The 19,505-nt window shown below is 46.9% G+C and overlaps 1 protein-coding gene and 1 long non-coding RNA gene across 2 annotated transcripts in view; one reads left to right on the top strand and one right to left on the bottom strand.

The window, feature by feature from the left end:
• LOC132359265 (uncharacterized) overlaps positions 1-3,509 on the bottom strand; it is a 33,426-nt gene extending 29,917 nt beyond the window's left edge. Inside the window, exon 1 of the long non-coding RNA XR_009500785.1 lies at positions 3,112-3,509. This is a non-coding gene — a long non-coding RNA (uncharacterized LOC132359265). The remainder of the gene's footprint in view (positions 1-3,111) is intronic.
• Positions 3,510-3,614: 105 nt separating this feature from the next.
• RPLP1 (ribosomal protein lateral stalk subunit P1) lies at positions 3,615-5,720 on the top strand. The gene is made up of 4 exons (XM_059912897.1): positions 3,615-3,817; positions 4,525-4,599; positions 5,254-5,371; positions 5,584-5,720. Exons 1-4 carry the CDS (start codon positions 3,746-3,748, stop codon positions 5,661-5,663), a joined length of 345 nt encoding a protein of 114 aa, XP_059768880.1. The 5' UTR covers positions 3,615-3,745; the 3' UTR covers positions 5,664-5,720.
• The last annotated feature ends 13,785 nt before the right edge of the window (positions 5,721-19,505 follow it).

The following is a 19,505-nucleotide window of genomic DNA, read 5'->3' as shown; positions in this document are numbered from 1 at the left end:
AATGGCATTTTTCACAGAAATAAAACAACCCTAAAATTTATATGGAACCACAACACATCCTGAATAGCCAAAGCAATCTTGATAAAGAAGAACAAAGCTGGAGACATCACAAAGCTATAGTCATCAAACAGTATAAAAACAAACACATAGATCCATGAAACAGAATAGAGAGCCCAGGAATAAACTCATGCATATACAGTCAATTAATTTATGACAAAGGAGCTAAGAATATACAATATTCAATAAATGCCATTGGGAAACTAGACAGCCACATGCAAAAGAATGAAAGTAGACCACTATCTTACACCATACACAAAAAATTAACTCAAAACGGATTAAAGAACTGAATGTAAGGCCTGAAATCATAAAACTCCTAGAAGAAAGCATAAAGCAGTAAGCTCCTTGTCACAGGTCTTGGTGATGATTTTTTGGATCTGACTCCAAAAGCAAAGGCAATAAAAGCAAAAACAAATTAGTGGGATTACATTAAACTAAAAAGCATGTGCACTGAAAAGGAAACTATCAACAAAATGAAAAGGCAACCTACTGAATGGGAAAAGATATTTGCAAATCATGTACCTGACAAAGCGTTAATATCCAAAAATATATTAAAAACTCATACAACTCAATAACAAAAAAACAAACAATCAAATTAAAAAACAGGCAGATCTGAATAGATATTTTTTCAAAGACATACAGATGGGCAACAGGTACTTGAAAAGGTGCTCAACATCGCTACTAATCAGGGAAACACAAACTTAAACCACAATGAGCTATCATCTCCCACCTGTTAAGAATGGCTATCATCAACAAGAGCTAACAAGTGTTGGCGAAGATGGGGAGAAAGGGAACCCTCATGCACTGTTGGTGGGAATGTAAATTGGTGCAGGCGCTACACAAAACAGTATGGAGGTTCCTTCGAAAATTAAAACTACTATAATCTGTCCCACGCCCCAACCCACAGCACTGGATTCCAAACACGGCCCGGGCAGTTGTGGCAGTGCCCCCTTGTCATGAAGTGGCCTGCGTGGCCAGGGAACCCCACGGCCGCCTGTCAGGACAGTGTGGCATTGCCAGCCAACTCTAGATATAGTGCACCAGGTAGTGCCCTGTCCACTTGCCCCACTGCTGGGCAGGAGATGCACTTGTTTGGCGTCTACCATGTGTCGGCACAAACAGTGCCCCTTAAACCGCCACCCGAGGGCAAAGCAGGACAATGGCCTCTGCTCTGTGCCCCTCATTCTCCGACTCCCTCAGTGGCCCAGAGGCTGCCTCCCACTGGGCTCTCGGCTGCATCCCCACACCTTGTTGGGGAGCGCCTTCTCACCTGGCCTGTTCCCGCTAGTTGGAAAGAGCTGCGTAGATCAGTTCCCATCAAGTTTGTACAGTCCTTGTAACTACTCCCCCCCCCAAACCCACCCACTTCGGTGCTGGCTGGGACTGGACTGGGTCCGCCGTGCCAGCCCTTTTGGACCTAACTCCTGTAGTGTCTGCTTTGACCCCTGCCCCAGTCTCTGCTCCCTGTGTCCCCTGTCCTCTGGACTGGAAGTTAAGGAAGGCTGCATGCAGGAAGCAGCTGCTCTCATTATTCAGTGTAAGTGGGAGGGTGTCTTGGCAGGGAAGGGTGCTTCCCTATGTACAGGCGTACCAGCAGCCCTGGCCCACTGGGACAGCTTCGACGCAGGAGGGTGGGGTGCGGGGCCTCCTCGCCAGTCTCGGCTCCCTTCCAGGCACTTGCCTGTTGTGTTAGCAGCTAGTCTTGTCTGGGCCCGCGCTGCCCTCCCCTCTGCTCTTCAGGAGTCCTGCCTCCATGCCCACTCGTGCACTTGGCTGCTTCAGCACTCACGCCCAGCGCTGTAACGACCTGTGTCTCTGGATTGACTGTGAGCCCCTAGGGCAGGGCTCCAGCAGTCAACCTCGTGTCCCTGCTACACATCGGTGCTATTAAACATGAGTTGGATCCATGGGAAGAAAAAAAAAAAAAAATCCAGAAATTCTACTTCTGAGTATTCACTAGAAGACAACGGAAAACACTAACTTAAAAAGATACCTGCACCCCCATGTTCACTGCAGCATTATTTACAATCTCCAACGCATGGAAACGACCTAAGCGTCCACCAACGGATGAATGGATAAAGAAAATGTGATGGAATACTATTCAGCAAAAAAAGAATAAACTCTTGCCATTTGAGACAACACAGGTGGAACTTGAGAGCGTTATGCTAAGTGAAATAAGTCAGAGAAAGGCAAATACCATATGACCTCATTATATGTGGAATCTAAACAAACAGACAAAAAAAAAAAAAACCAAAAAAACCAAAAACAAGCTCATAGATACAGAAAACAGATTTGCGGTTGCCCGAGGTGGGGATGCGGGGCTGAGTGAAATTGGTGAAGGGGGATCAAAGCTACAAATTTCCAGTTATAAAATAAATAAGTCATGGGGATGTAAGGTACAGCATGGTGACTACTGTGAATAATGTACCACACACTGAAAAGTTGCTTACAGAGTAGACCTCATCACACACAAATAAATTTGTTCTCTATGTATGATTGATGGATGTTAACTAGACTTATTATGATGATCACTTCCCAGTACAAACAAATGTCGAATATTATGTTGTACACCTGAAACTAATATATCAATTATACCTCAATTTAAAAAATTCTAAAGAAAACCTCTCAGCATGAACCCAACACCAGTTTCATTAGCTTCAAAGGACCCAAGAAGGCAATACAGCACCTAGCCAGACAGCAGTTACATCAAGAGGTCTTTTAACATCACAAGTACAGTTTCAAGGCATTTACATCCAACCACGGGTTCCCTTATTTACAAAAAAAAAAAAAAAAAAAAAAAAAAAATGAAGCTTAAGTGGCAAGTTCTCCTATATTCCTAATATATCTTTTATGCTTTGGAGGGAAAAAAAAAAGAAGACAAAATTTACTCATAATCCCCAAACCCATCCCTCTCTGCACACACAAGGAAGCACTGAATTTAGGTTCCTAGATTCCAAATCCAGGTTCGGCCTCGTAGTAACTGCGGAATCTTGTGTAGTTACCGGGCCTACACCTTAGTTTTGCCATCCACAAAATGGAGATAATAGTACTTACCTCTTATACTGGGTGAGGATTAAACGAATCCTTGCAGAGTGTGGCTCAGTGCCTGGGTCACAGTAGGCGCTCAAATGCCTCTGCTACAGTAACGTTGCAGGTTTCTCATTTTCTCCTATATTCACTTAGCATTTTATCCGAGAAGCTGCGCTAAGCACCGGGACCTCCAGGTTAAAAGCTGTTTCCTGCTCTTCGGCAGGTCTCTGCCTGCTTAAACACTCTCACACGGGCTACAGAAGGTGGGAGTGATACCTGTTTATCTAGGCAACTTTTTGCTAAAAATATTTTTACTGTTCACAAGCCCTAAGTTTTTACCCAAGCCTCGGGAACTAGCGTCTGCAAACGCCTATTAACTTTTTGAAGCCGCAAACGAGCGAGATACGTGTTTGCGCAGGCGTCTTTGGTGTGTTGTCGCGAGATGTTCTAGTCCCGCCTCTTCCGGTAGACTCGGGCGCCGATTGGTCCGCTTGGCTAGTATAAGATGCTGCACGAAGGCGGGCACTTCCTTTTCCTCAGTTTCCGCTAAGGTGCTCGGTCCTTCCGAGGAAGCTAAGGCCGCGTTGGGGTGAGATCCTCACTTCATCCGGCGACTAGCACCGCGCCCGGCAGACCCTGCCTAGCACTCGTCCGCACCATGGCCTCCGTCTCGGAGCTCGCCTGCATCTACTCAGCCCTCATCCTGCACGACGATGAGGTGACGGTCACGGTGAGTGCGGGCGTGGGCCGGTGGCGGGGCGCAGGTTCCCCGCCTTCGCAGGCGTCCGGGGCGGACTCTTCTGGCCGGAGCCGCGGCAGTCGACACCCCAACGGAGGGGGACGGGCGGGACGGGCTCCCATCGGGTGGTCCCATGTGCGGGGCGGCCTGGGGCCTCGGCCACGTGCCCGCCCCGGAGGGAGTGGCTTTCACTTGGCGGCGGCGCGCTCGGGCTTTGAGAACCTGTATTTAGAGAAACTTGTGCAACACGTGGGCAGCCTCATCCGCAGCTAGAAAATGCCCCAGGACGCTTTATACCTCCATTTGGTGTGATTTCCTTTCGTGCTCTTGAGAAGACCTCCTGGGGCCTGGCTGCGTGGTGTGGAGGCTCTGCTCCACCTCTGGCCTTGCCTCACAACTTAAAATAGCTGCGTGACTTGGGCAAGTCCCAGCCTGTGAAGTGGCAGCGATGAACTCGAGGCCGTGCAAAGTACCTGGCACACAAGAGCAGAGGCTTTTTTTTTTTTTTTTGCCTTTAGAGTGGAAGAAAGAGTCGTCTTAAATTAGCATACATGCGGTGCCGATAGAATATTTGAACTGGGTAAACGTAGTTTTGTACACATGTTACGAGTGATTTGCTTTCAATTTGCAGTATTTCGGAGACATTTAGGAAAGCTAAACTTTGCTGTCTGATGGATTGCCGTTTTTATTTGTTTTAGGAGGATAAGATCAATGCCCTCATTAAAGCAGCCGGTGTAAATGTTGAACCTTTCTGGCCAGGCTTGTTTGCAAAGGTAAGGTGATGGTGGCAGTGATTTGGAGAAGCAAATTTTGTAAGGCCATTAAGTCAGGTGCTCATTCTAACCTCCAGAAGTGCCAGAATTCCACTGGACTTGTCCAAGTATGAGCAATAATTTCCTCATTTCTATCTCTAGGAGCTAATTAAGGTTTTCCTTTGTTATGTCTTTTTCTCTTGGTCTCAGACTCTGCTTTCTGTTTCCTTCTGTTCTAAAATCATGAGGAAAATATATTAACCAGGTCATTCCTTCATAAAACTGGTAACCCAGGAGGTAACAGACTAATGAAAACCGGATTCCTACCCAAGGAACTTAGCACTGGCTACCTTCCATTGTGTAGGCTACTTAATCTCTGGCAAGTGAAACTGATAGCCTCTAACTATTCACCTCCTGTCCTTCAACCTTGAGACTTGAAAGATTGGAAACATTGTTCCTAAATCATCCTCAGTGAATTCCCTTGGGAAAAGTCCTAGAATTACATAGTATAAAAAACTGAATTCATTCTAAAGAGGAGACATGAACTGTGGAAAGCATCTTGGTTTGAGTGTTTAAGGAAGCTTGAAATTTCTCCTAGCAAGTTAAGCCAGCATTTTGGTGCTAGAACAAAAGGACAGAACTAGGCATTTACCTATATATGCGTGTGTATTGCAGGCTTTGGCCAATGTCAACATCGGGAGCCTCATCTGCAATGTGGGGGCAGGTGGACCTGCCCCAGCAGCTGGTGCTGCACCAGCAGGAGGTCCTGCCCCCTCCACCACTGCTGCCCCAGGTAGGAAACTTGGTATCAGAGCGTGGAGATTAAAAGTAGTATAGGCAAAATTGTTCTTCATTTGCTAAGAGTAGATGATGTATAGAAATCTTAAAACCAGAGGCATAGTTTGATGAGGGAAATCTAGGGTATTTTTGACCGCGTAAGTTGAAGGGCCTGGAGCTCTTTGGAGTTTGAGAGAGGTAACTGACTATTTTTTGTTTTGTTTTTAGCTGAGGAGAAGAAAGTGGAAGCAAAGAAAGAAGAATCTGAAGAGTCTGATGATGACATGGGCTTTGGTCTTTTTGACTAAACCTCTTTAGTAGCACGTTCAATAAAAAGCTGAGCTCTTTGCTGCTGTTGGTCTTACTGATAGTTCTGGGGATGTGTTGTGTAAAGATGAACTGTGGCTTTCAGTGGTCTCTTCCTGAAAGAAGCAGCTGGGTGCAGCATTGAGAACTGCATGGAGAGGCAGGAGGAGAAAGGTTCAGAGCAGACACCTTGTCCGGACTGCCCACATGACTTCATGATTACAGGCTCTGTCCTCTAGACCTCGATAAGAGTCACTGTTGGGGGTGATCCAGCCCTCAGATTTCTGAAAAACTAACAAATGAAGTAGCTTTTGGGGGAGAGGTGATTGAATGGTGGTGTGAAGTGGAAATTGGTTCGCTTTTCAAAATGCCAGGGCCACCCTAGAACTTGGGATTTATATAACATGATTCTTGTGTATTCAGAGCATGTTAGGTGACAGGCACTTGGGACATCTGTGCAATTAATAGCTGGGGACATGGGATTGAGGAGTTGAGCAGGACTTCCTGGCCCCAGCCGTCCTCACTCCAGTGTACAGGACCATTTGTATATGTTACTGTAGCCATTTGGGCAAGTGGCTGGTGTATCCTGTAAAATTGGACATCAAGATACATCTCTGGTAATGTTTAAAGCAGTGCTGAAAAATGAAAATCTCAGAGGTCCATCAAATAAGTGGCCCTAAGTTGTCAGTGGTGGAAACTACAGATATGGAGGAATTCTTACAGAGTGAAATTTAAAAGCAAGTCTTAGTAAATAACATATATATAGCACGTTACCCTTTTTGTAAAGCTCAAATTGTTAGAAATTAAGGCATTCATATCTGATAAAAAAGATAAGGTAGGGTAAATAATTTAGGACCTGAGGTGGGTGGGATACAATGAGAGAACATAGACGTCATGGTTCAAATTTAGACATGGAAAAGGGCATCGCGGAGCACTGAGGAATGTGTCATAAAACAAAGATGATCTACATCCACATGGTAAGTGCCTACTTTTCCTCACTTTCCTCATCCATAGCTCACCTAAATGAAGGCCAGCACTGTGCTAATCTCAGGCATCGTTCTGTACAACAATCCCATGCTGGTAAGACCCCACGTCAGGTGGATAAGTAGAAGCTCAGGTTTTCATGCCTTTTGGTTACAAAGTAGTAAGTGCCTGAAAGGATTAAAACCAGGCAATGACTCGGAAGCCTGCTTTAACTGCATCTCCCCATGCTCCTGCTCCTTCCTCCTGCATCAGCTTTCTCATCTGAAGTGATGAGAGTACATCCTCTAGAGTTTGGAGATAACGGCTTCCTTGCATCTAGCATTCAAGGAGGGAACATCCACATTTCACTTAGCTGAAATATTTTTTGGATGGGTTAAAGAGAATACAAGATAAAAGCACAGCATCTAAAACAGCTGAAAATTAGTGGTAAATTGGGATATTATAAATTTAAGTTATCCAAACCAAACAATGCAATCGCAAACGTTCACTCTAGCAAGACTCATGTTAACATGGCCTAATGGATGGCCCAGCTTTTTAAAAGAAACCTTTAATATAGTAAGAATCTAATAGAGCTAAAAAACCTTTCCAAAGAATGATCTGATAATCAAATTAGGGGACCCACATCCACATATAGGAATGCCAGTCTTTTATTCATTAGATATCAGTAATAAAACCTGTCCAGTTCCACTGACCTTTAAGTTCTCTGAGCCTTGATTTCAGATTTGCAAAATGGAAATCATATCCTTCATGTTAGAGAATGAACGAAGTAATGCTTGCTGGCATGCGACTGTTATTTCCCTTCTGCATAAGGCACAACACAGCTGGCATCCCTGGTTTCTAGAATCCCAGGTCCAACCTTGTGCTCCCCAAGCCCCCTCCCTGCCGATCCTGCCCAGTCATGGCTTCTTTATTATGACACTTGAGGGTTGCGTACCTGGTTGGTTTCTTATAGTTTCACACTTCTGATGTTCACCAAGCATACTTGTTACTTTGTTTAAACAGTTCCTTGTTCTTAAAATTCTATTCACATCTCCTGTGGCTACTGAAAGCATACCTCGGTCCATGGCCAGCTCACTCACCCCTCTAATAATCCTGCATTAGCAGGAAGCCAGCATTAGGTATATGGGCTCTAATCCTCATCTTCTGAAGAATCTTGGGAACAGACATATTCATTGATAAACCACCTAAGAAGACAACTTTTTAAAAAGTTCGCAGGGGCTTCCCTGGTGGTGCAGTGGTTAAGAATCTGCCTGTCAATGCAGGGGACACGGGTTTGAGCCCTGGTCCAGGAAGATCCCACATGTCGCCGAGCCACTAAGCCCCTGCACCACAACTACTGAGCCTGTGCTCTAGAGCCTGCGAGTCGCAACTACTGAGCCCGTGTGCCACAACTACTGAAGCCTGCGTGCCTAGAGCCTTTGCTCTGCAACAAGAGAAGCCACGGCAATGAGAAGCCTGCGCTCGCCGCAACTAGAGAAAAGCCTGTGCATAGCAACAAAGACCCAACGCAGCCAAAAATAAATAAAATTTTTAAAAAATTATTAAAAAAAAAAGTCCACAGAATGTGTTGGACAATGGGATAGGTTTAAAAAAAAATCCGAAGCGCCTATCAACTGTTTTACTCTAATTCTTTTTTTTTTTTTTTTTGTTCTTTCTTCTCAGCTAAAAATGATAAGGAGAGATCCATACATGAAATGTGAAGTTTTAAAACCACCTTTTGGAAAAGAAAAACCAATTGAAAGAATTCAAAATATTTATGCAACAAAACAACTTGGTATATTGCTACAAATTCAAATAAAATGTGTCAAATCCTTTCTCCCCCATAATTTGTAAATGTGTAATTGTGCATTTTTGACAGTTTGTTCAATATCTTCCTGCCTCCATGCAGTGAGTTCGGGGATCGGGGCTGTGTTGCTCACCTGTATCCCCAGTACTTATCACAACGCCTGGCTTATTGTTGGCATTACTCTTATATTTATCAGAGCCAAACCCTCTCCTTTCACACGGAAGGTAATCAGTGCCCAGACAGAAGGAGGACCTTGCTCAGCAGCAGTGACTGGCCAAGCCAGAAGTGGAACCCAAGTCTCTGGACTAGCGAATGCCCTTTCCACTGCAGCAGGCCTGCCCCCTACCACAAGCCTCAGTCAGTCAATTCACACTTAGTACGCACCTTCCAGGTCGCCAGGTACAGATGTAGGTGTTCAGGCCCTGAGATGGGAACCCACGGACCCACATGAGGACTGAAGGCGCAAGACGCTGGTACCAGGTCTGGCTTTACACATTCCATAATCCTGAATCCGCAAGACCCGGGTCCGCGGACTCAAACGAGAGCGTCCCGGCATTCCCCCAAGTGATGCCAGGGCCACGCCTTATTGATGAGCGTGGAATTCTCAGCAGGCGGGACAGCAGAAGCAAGGAGTGGCGCCCCGCAGCCCGCAAACTTCCTTCCGGACACTGTGACCTGTCACCTCCCCCATCACGTCTACATCGCCTGGGATGCGGGGAGAATATGCAGGAAAACTTGGAGACTGAGACCAGGCGACCGGGTGAAGTGTTCTCAGCTCTCCTCAGCCGTACCTTCCAGCGAAATCACTCTCCTCAACTGGCACTGATGCCTGGGCTTCGGGCACCCGCGCTCAAATTCTTATAGTGCGCCTTTCGCCAATCAACGTCCGCGCTGGGAGGAAGGGGCGGGACGGGAGGCGGGGTTAGAAGACGAGTGTGGCCAAGGGAAGCGAACTCCTCAATTGCACTGAGACTTATTGACCGCTAGGGGCGCGCGCGCCTCGGGGCTTTTGCGCGTGCCCGTTACCATCAATCCCGCTAGTAAAAGTTTTTAAGTCTGGTTTGGTGGCGGCATCGCAGTCGCGGGCGCCGGTGAGTGGATCAAGGCAACTAATCTGTTGTGAAACCTCTAGGTCAGGAGATTCCTGCTCTATCATTAACCAACAGGAATGGGATGGGGCATATTTGTAAACTGGGAATAATGAGCCCATTCCTGCCATAAGGCTGTTTTTTTGAGGGGTGGGGAGCAACAACAGATTTCGGCGTTTGGACGTTACTAATTAATATCACGGAGTTAGCTCCCTGTTCTTTTATTTTGGGGGCAGTGGATCCTGCCTGTTCCCAGCACCTTGGTTTCCAGAAAGCGGTTTTTTGCCCAGAGAAAGAAGCGGGAAGATTTGTTCTACTTTTGACTGCTTATCATTAGCTGAGTCATCTGGGAAGCTGTTAAACAAAACGAAACAAAACAAAATACCCGAATGCAACAAACAACAACAAAATAGCTTCCTGGGCCCCTCCACAGGTCGATGAACCAGGACCTCCCGGAAGGCGGCAGGGAGTCTGCATTTTAACTAGCTCTCCTGAGGATTTTGATGAGTAGGGTTGGGAACTCCTGGTTTAGGGCAAACCCAGCTCCTCACGCAGTGCCTGCCATGTAGGTGGTGCATAATAAGCATTGTTTGAAAGAATGACTGTGTACACCTGAAACTAACCCAACATTGTAAATCAACTATAATATAAAATAAAAATTAAAAACAAAACAAAAAGAACGACAATTAATAACTGTCTTCAGATACTGAAGGAAGATTTAACAGTTGAATTATAAACCATGTTGTCAACACTTGGAAGATGGACCGTTGCTTTGAGTGAAAATGACTACAACTGGGCTTCCCTGGTGGCGCAGTGGTTAAGAATCTGCCTGCCAATGCAGGGGACACGGGTTCGAGCCCTGGTCTGGGAAGATCCCACATGCCATGGAGCAGCTGAGCCCGTGCGCCACAATTACTGAGCCTGCGCATCTGGAGCCCATGCTCCACAACAAGAGAGGCCGCGATAGTGAGAGGCCCGCGCACCGCGATGAAGAGTGGCCCCCACTTGCCACAACTAGAGAAAGCCCTCGCACAGAAACGAAGACCCAACACAGCCATAAATAAATAAATTTAAAAAAAAAATGACTACAACTCTTTAAGGAGTGTAATTGGTTTCCATCTCTCAGAATTTAAAGTGCCCTTACCTTCCACTCAGGAATTTCACTTATAGGAATCCATCCAAAAATATATGTACAATTTCACTGAAGCATTATTTGTAAGAGGGGGAAAAAAAAAACTGCATGAGAGGAGGCCTTCATGTAGCCATTAACAGGAGTGCTGCTATTGAAAGATATCTATGACACCTTGTTAAGTGAAAAAGGCAAATTACAGACTATTATACATAATATCCCTAAAAGATTCACATGCATATGTTTATATGTGTAAATAAAATTTCTGGAAGGATTCAAAAGTAACAACATGTGATTACCTCTGAAAGGAGAGTTTGGACAGGGCAGGAGAGAGATTTTTTTCCATTTCAATTTATCCTTTTCCATATTGCTTGCATTTAAAAAAACCATGACCATGCATTACTTTTAATAGCTCTTAAGTCCGGTTTAGTAATGGCAATGTGGTCTCTGACGCTGGTGAGTGGATTAAAGCAACTAATCTGTTGTGAAACGTCTATGTCAGGAGCGTCCAGCACTTTCATTAGCCAGCAGGAACGGGATGGGACATATTTGTAAATGGGGAATAATCACCCTGTTCTTGCTGTAGGGCTATTTGAGGGTTGGGGAGCAACAATGAACGTTATTATTAATTTTTCAAAAATTGGAGGGGCTTTAATATGAAAGAGAAACTCACTTTATTCCAGGGAGCTATGGAGGGAAGAACTCTGACCAATTTTGAGAGCGTTTTAGCTCCAAATAGGGAAAAACTTTGCTGGGCATTAGGCAGAGGCTGGGATAAATAAGACAATGTCTGTTTAGGGAATGAGTGTGGACTAGATATGTCTTCCACTAGTGAGATCCCATCAGTCTTTTGGGATAGAGGGTTAAGGGCTCTGATGTCAGACTACCTGGGTTGACTCAAATCCCACTCTGCCACTAAATAGGGCTGTGTGACCTTAGGAGAACTGTCTAACCTCTCTGTGCCTCCGTTTCTTCATATGCATGGTGGGGTTAATGATGATACCTACCTCATAGAGTTCTTGTAGGATTCAATGAGATGGCACATGTAAAACACTTAGCACAGTTCCTGTTCAAAAAATGTTAGCATTTCTTTGCTATCTCATATGATGGATTGACATTTAAAAAATTAAAAAGAGTATCAGAGAAAAAATGCCTACTATTGGAGCAGCTATTTTTACACCCTTTAAATTTTCATGGAAACAGCCACATACTGGATTTTCAGGATTAATGGAATTAGTAGATTGGTAGAATTGCATTCATGCCGGATGGCTTTGCTTACAAATGGAATTTTTGAAAGTTTCTTTCTTACAGATGCTTGCTCAATGCTGCCCCTGTGTGGTGAGGCAGGCAGGTAGGGGTGCGGGCTGTCGGCCCAGGGGTGAGCAAGGCAGTCCACACATATGAAAGGAAAGGCATGTTTGTGTGCCCACCAGTGACCCAGTCAGGAAGAAACCAAGTGCATTTTCACGTGGTCTTGCCTCCTGTGTAATTTACTTAAGCATATTAAGAGGAAAAGTCAAATGTGCTAAGTTCATTTCTTGTCTAAGAACAAGGAAGAACTTTACTGAGCTGCTGTGCAAGCTGCTGTACCCTTGGCTTTCCTCCAAGGTTGTTGGAAGAAACGGCCACATGAAAACCACTTCTGCTTTTTCCATAAAACTTATGGAGGCTGTTGTGTTGTTACTGTCTCCTAAATAAGGTCTTGTGTGAAAAATTCTTTTAGATTTAGGACTGGAAGGGGCTTCCCTGGTGGCGCAGTGGTTAAGAATCCGCCTGCCAATGCAAGGGACATGGATTCAAACCCTGGCCTGGGAAGGTCCCACATGCCGCGGAGCAACTAAGCCCGTGCGTCACAACTACTGAGCCTGCGCTCTAGCGCCCACGAGCCACAACTACTGAGCCCACGTGCCACAACTACCGAACCCCGTGTGCCTAGAGCCCGTGCTCCACGAGAAGCCACCGCAATGAGAAGCCTGCACACCGCAACGAAGAGTAGCCCCCGCTCGCTGCAACTAGAGAAAGCCCACATGCAGCAACGAAGACCCAACACACAGCCAAAAATAAATAAACTTGTTAAAAAAGAAAAAAATTTAGGACCAGAAGAAAGTTTGTATCCTCCAGGGAATTGGTAGCCAGTCCTCCTTTATAATAACAAGAGCTCTGTGACTTATCACGCTCGCGTCTCTGCCTGAGAAACAGCACCAGGCTTAATGCCCAATCTCAGCCATTAAATTGACCTAAATGGATAATGGATTTGCTTCCTCATCCTTTTCTTGGTACTGATTTAAAAAAAATTTTTTTTTTCTTTTTTTGTGGCTCTTGTAATGACTTCACGGCATACTTGTACTTTGATCTATGTTCTCATATCCTTTCAAGAAAGAGGAAAGGAATCCATAAATTAAACAAAGAGTGGAATGTTTCAAGTTGGCTGGTGTGTGTGTGTGTGTGTGTGTGTGTGTGTGTGTGTGTGTGTGTGTGAAAAGTTATTTGAGATGATTTTAAGTCAGTGGTTGCACTTGGGTTTTTGAGACTAACAAGTTTACGGGTCAAAGATTTCAGACCCAAATGTTTTTTTACCTGGGAAAATGAGAAGCTCATGTAAACAAGGCCATCAAGGAAGTTATGAGGTGTGGGCAAAGGACCAGAAGCTATTAGGGTTTGTTTCCTTAGCCACTACCACTAAGGACAATATTGAATCAGCATTAATATTTGCAGACAGAAAGTTGGTCACCTATTTGGACGAAAAATATTTTCTCACCTCTGTCTTCATTAGGGCTTCACTTCCTTGAAGTGGTCTTTAAGTATAAAAATTGTCCTGGGAAGGTTAAGACATAAGTTCCTTGACACCTCAGAGCAAATGAGATGGACTCTCAGATTCTCCTTTCTGAGGGTCCTTTCAGAGTCCGGTTCTGCTTCAGCTGGCTGTGTAAGTCCCATGACCTCTCTGGTCCCCACACCCCTCCTGGCATGAAGGGCTTGCAAGGAAGCTTCTGCCTCACGCAAGGCCAATGCCAGCTCCCTCCCAGGGCCCCGGGAAGCAGCCGGTGCCAGTGGAGTCTCCACACCACAGCTCCTGGCTCTGTTTACTCTCAAGTAAAGCCTTCCTTCTGTTTACTCAGCAAAGATTCTTTTAAGACAGGCTAAGCACACGGTTTACTCTGCTAAGAAGCCTTGCCATTTACTGTGAGGACCTGTGTTGACTTATTCTCGAGCCTCCGTTGACATTCACTGGGAAACGTTAACGCAAACACAAGGAGACATCCTGGGAGCTGCAGCCCTGACAAAGTGCTCTGGAAAGGGCCATCCTTTCTGTTTTGGTTAGAACCACCTCGATAGTTAAAAATAACAGTCATGTACCGCACGACGAGATTCTAATGATCTCCTTTTTGGTTTTAGATTTGGTTTCCGAACACTTAGGCTAAAGGGCTCTGGAAAGCTTTTGCAGCATTAATTCTGGACGAGACCGTGTCTGTGCCAACCTCCTTCCTGGCACAGCTGCAAAGAACCTGGGCTGGGGGATCAAGTACAGCTCGGCCTCTAGGTGGCCCTGTGATTTTGAGACAGTTGCTTCCTCTCTCTGGCTCTTGGCTTTCTCATCCGTAGGGTGAGGGGAAGTGGTTTCCTTGCTCATCTCCCCAGCTAGACTGGGCCCGGGGCCTGAGCACTGATCCTAAGAGCGCTCAAAAATGTTTGTTGAATAAATGGATGAATAAGACACGCCAGCTGATCCCTCCCGCCTTGCTCTTGTGCCCGAATCCTCCCCAAAGACCGGCTTGGCCTTGAGTCATCGTCTGACAAGATCTGCTAATGGGGTCATTGCAGACAACCACAAACCCCCAACGTCTGAATCAGCCGTTGTGGCTGCCAAGGGCTTTCACTTGCCTCCGTCTCCATCTCCTCCCGGCTCCCCATCCAAGCTGATGCTTGTAAAGGAAACACCTTTGCAGGTGAGGGGACTGTGTATTTGGTTTGTCTTCGTTGCCTGGAAACTGTTGACATCCCGAGACATTCTGTTGCCTTCGCTGGCTCATGAAAAATTGATGACTTTTTTCTCTGTCAACAAACTCGCGGCCTGTTCACCTTGGCTGGGAATGAGTGGGAAGCTTGCTCCTTGCTCTGCAGCTGTTTGCTTTCTTTCAAGCTGTTGGGTTACTTTACTTAGAGGTGGCGGTGGGGACCAGAGACAGTGGGGCCGGTTGAGTGCGGCTGTGTGCAGGTAGCCAATGCTAACGTGGAGAGGGCTGGTTTTACTTCCCTCAAGCGCTCCTTCAGTTCCACCAAGCGCCTTCCCCAGCAGATCGGAAACACCTCTCCCCTCCAAGGCATCCCCTGGGTGCACCCTGCCCAGAGGCCTTCTCTGGCCTTTCCGGCCCTGGATCCTCCTTGCCCGCTGGGGGCAGCCTGCAATGCACAACTACTGTCCGTTTTCTTTCCGCTTGGTCTGGTTTCTCCTCTCGGCAGTGGAACAGCCTTGTCACCCCATCCCTGAGGGCAGGCAGTTGATCTTCCCGGACAAGCACAGCATATTAGATTTAGAAAGGATCTCAGAGAGCATCTGTGGAAGAGGAAGCTCAGAGTGGCAAGGTGATGTGACCATCCAATTTTGGACTTAAGCTTAGGGTGTCTATCACCCTTGCCCTACAGCAGGTTAAGACCCTCACCCCTACCTCCCAGCTTGCCAGGGGAAGGATCTGCCTTCCCATAGGCCTCCTTGGCTCTGACAGCCTCAGCTTTCCTGCTCATGTCTCTCACAGATGGAGAGCGCAGAACCCAGGATCTGGCTTCTGACCGCTGTCTTTGGGGCCCTGCCCCTGGGGATTTCTCAGGCCTATGCTATCCCTCTGCTCCAGCTGCAAGTGCAGGGATGCACCCCGAGTCAGCATCAGGACCCAAGTCTCAGGATGGCACAGAGTCCCTGCCTCTACTGAGGCAGTGCCCTTGGGAATGGGTTCCTCATAACTAGCCATGGGACTTCAGGCAGACATTTTGCCCAGTGGCCATTTGGACCAGTGCCACTCAAAGTGTGATCCCAGAACTGTGCTGGCTCACGAACTATTGTTACCTGAAGACAGGTACAGGAAGTACTCACTGAGGACTTGTGAGGAAGTATTTAGAAACTTTTATAGCAACTTGACAGTGCCACATCATTCAAGCAGCATTTCGTTTTTTAAAAGTAATTCATTTTTATGAATTTTAACAAAAAGTATTGGTCCATGACAAATTGAAAGTTGAAAAAAAAAAGTGACAGCGTGGTCCTTTTCCACGGATGTCTTAGGAAGCACTGCGCCTGACCTCATTTTCCAACCTGCACTGGGGTGCTCCCCAGAGCCGTGGTCCTGTGAAGTTCCCCTTTGGGGCAGGAGGGGGCGACAGAGACATAGGTAATCCGTCCTTCCTCCAGCAAGGCCAGTTCATTCTCCAAGCATCCTCCATTTGACCACTTCTGGATGCTGGGACATGGGGAGAAAGGAAGTCTTTCTTCTTTATGTTTGCCTCAGCTGAGAGAAGAGTCACCAGAGAGAATGTCCAGTAGGGTTGGCCACATGGAGATGGCAGGAAAGTGTGGATCTCAGCCAGGGACGTTCTTCCTGGGGAAGTGTAGCTGTGGCTTGGACATATAGGAGTAGAGCTCTGAGCCTGGGTTTGAATCCTGACTCCTCCTCTTAGTTGCTGTGAGACCTTGGCAAAGCCTCTTAACCTCTGGGAAAGCCAGTTTCTTCAAGCGTAAAGGGGCCACGATAATGGTATCTACCCCACAGGGCTCTTGGGGGATTTAAGGAGATGATCCACGTAAAGCACTTAGTACTGTGCCTGGTCTGTATAAACAGTCAATATATGTCTTCACTATCAGGACAGTCCCATTATGCCTTGTTCTCTCTCAGTCCCTGCAAGGTTGGGAAACACCCCCATTTCTAGATGGGCAAGTGGAGGGCAGCCAGGATCCTTTCCACCAGTCACTCTGGACCCTGTGACACGGGGAGATTTGGCTCAGTCCCCACCTCCTCCAGGAAGTCTGCTGTGATAGATGCAAACTGCAGGAGTCTGTCCATCCTGGCTTCATTTTTCTAAGTACTATTTTTTTTTTCTAATTTCTTCCTACTCCACATCGCCCCAGCTTTGCACAGACTCTGCACATTTCATAGTATATAAGGCACGTTGCCACTGGAAGGCACTGTGACGTGGTGGTTACAAGCCTTGAACCTGGAGCCAGGCTGCTTGGGTTGGAATCCTGGCTCTACGTCTTTCCAGCTGTGTGACTTTGGGCAACTTGCTTGACTCCTCTGAGCTCTCCTTATTCTACCTTATGTATTACTGTGATAATTGAGTGAGGTAATGTGGGTGAAGGTCAGGTGCCAAGGGACATCAGCAGATGAGGAAACTGAGGCTCAGGAAGGAGACACGCTCAGCTACTGGGTACTTGCTGTATATTAGACTCTAGACAACCCCCAGCAGAGAGGTGGGCACTTTTGTCTCCAGTTGGCAGATCAGGGAACTGAGACTCAGTTTACATACATCTGTAGGACTATGAAGAATTGGAGTTGGGTTGCTGACCTCCAGTGTCTGATACAAAGTCCAGAGTTCCTCTCTGCCTGCTTTTATTTTTTTTTTAATATTTATTTATTTATTTATTTAAGTTTATTTTTGGCTGCTTCGGGTCTTAACTGCGGCATGTGGCCTCTTCGTTGTGGTGTGCAGGCTTCTCTCTCTAGCTGTGGTGCGCAGGCTCAGTAGCTGCAGTGCGTAGGTTCTCTAGTTGTGGCTCGCATGCTCAGTAGTTGTGGCGTGTGGGCTTAGTTGCCCCGCGGCATGTGAGATCTTAGTTCCCTGACCTGGGCTCAAACCCGTGTCGCCTGCATTGGAAGGCGGATTCTTAACCACTGGACCACCAGGAAAGCCCCTCTGCCTGCTTTGTGACAGGAGGGTAGGACAATGCGGGGGTTTTGGGCCCCCTAGGCACAGACCTAAAAGCCCAGAAATAACATCACACTTTTCTCTCTGATTTGCTCCAAACCTAGAGAACTTTCAAGAAGACAGGGGTGTTAGTGAGACACTGGGGCTCCTATTTGGGGGAACCCCCAGAGCCTCTGTTAACAGGCAGCCCCTTGGCGTTAAACAGTCTTGCAGAAGAGAGTGGGAGCAAGCAGCAGGGGGCACTGTGACAGCGGAAGAGGGCCAAGGCTTCGCTGGGAACGGACCCAGGGCTCTGACTGCTCCTGGGCAAAGCTCAGCTGCATGAGGCGGGCAGCAGGACACGAGCCTACGGGTCCACACTGCATCCTCCACATGGGAGCTGAGAACTAGAGGGGTCTCCAGAAGTCAGTCAGAATGGGCATTGTGAGCCCTGACTTTGGAGCTGGAGGACTTGGATTTGAAAGTCTGCTCAGCTCTTTCTATCAATAGTTATGTGATGCTGGGCAAGTCGCTTAACTTCTTTGGAGCCTCAGTGGACTCAACAAAAACCAAAACCAAAAAATCTGTTCCATGGGGCCGTTGGGAGGATCAGTGTGATGATGTGGGTACATTTCTTAGCGTGCGCCTGGCACCTCATGAGCATTCAGTGAATGGCAGCTATTACTAAGAGATATGTGATTTGCAGGGTCGTCCCAAAGAGGTGAGGCCCCTTCCCCTCAAGGTCTGGGGCCCTGTGCTGCTCTGTCCCCCTGCTGCGGCCCTTCATGGGCTCACCCCCTGGGACACTGACCTATGTGGGCCTCTTTCTGCCCAAGCAAACTGCCTATGCCCAAGGACAATGTTTGTTGTCAGAGGCTTGTGGATCCCATTAGGGCCAAGGTGCTTGTGGGAGGGCCGTGGGGAGTGGGAGGGCCATGTGGTCCCTGCCCTGCTGTGGATTTGCTGTAAGTCCCTTGCCTTCTCTGGGCCTCTGTTTCTCCATGCACAGCTGGAGGGCCTGCAGGAGATAAGCATGGAGGTTCCTCTTAGTCTAGCACCAGCCATCTAAGAATGTGTCCCCATCCTGCAAACATATTTACGTTTTAGCAGGGTCTTTTGCTGCAAAACCCAAAGTATGGCCTGAGGTAGGGAATGGGGAGGCTCTTAGCTAATGCTTATGGAGGAGTGGCGACTTCCCTCAGCTAAGAGGCGACCTTGGCCTTCCTCACGTCCAGCTTGCCTCTCCCGTGTGCCTCTACCCACCTGGTGCACGCCCAGGGTTCAGGGTCCCCACCCCCAGCAGGGTCTGCTCTTAGTCTGATGGACTAGTTTGCTCTAAGGTATGAATGACTGGGAGCGCTGGTGCTACTCATTCTGAGGGCATTGAACTTGGCAGGTATAGAGTTTTTATCTAGAGAAATTAAACTCTATATATGGAATCCCATCAAGAGCCTTTGAAGCTGGAAGATGTTGCCCCCAGTCAAATTACAGCAGCCTCCATTTCCTGGCCCTGGCCGTGAGGTGGGGCTAGGACAACTGATTCAAAGCCCATGGCACACAGCAATCAAAGGAAAATAGATGAACTGAATTTCATCACAGTTAAAAATGTTTGTACTTCAAAAGACCCCATCAAGAAAGTGAAAAGACATCCCACACAACAGGAGAAAATTTTGCAAATTATATGTCTGATAAGAGGCTTGTATCCAGAATATATAAAGAACACTTACAACTCAACAACACCAAGGCAAATGACCCAATTTAAAAATGAGCAAAAGACTTGAATAGACATTTCTCCAAAGAAGATGTGCAAATGGCCAATAAGCACATGAAAAGCTGCTCCACATCATCGGTCACTAGGAAAATGCAAATCAAAACCCTGATGAGATACCACCTCACACCCACTAGGACAGCTATTATCAAAAAGACAGACAATAACAAGTGTTGGCAAGGATGTGGGGAAATTGGA

The sequence above is a fragment of the Balaenoptera ricei genome, chromosome 2 (assembly GCF_028023285.1).
Source record: "Balaenoptera ricei isolate mBalRic1 chromosome 2, mBalRic1.hap2, whole genome shotgun sequence".
NCBI lineage: Eukaryota > Metazoa > Chordata > Mammalia > Artiodactyla > Balaenopteridae > Balaenoptera > Balaenoptera ricei.
This window is presented reverse-complemented; position numbering and strand designations above follow the sequence as displayed.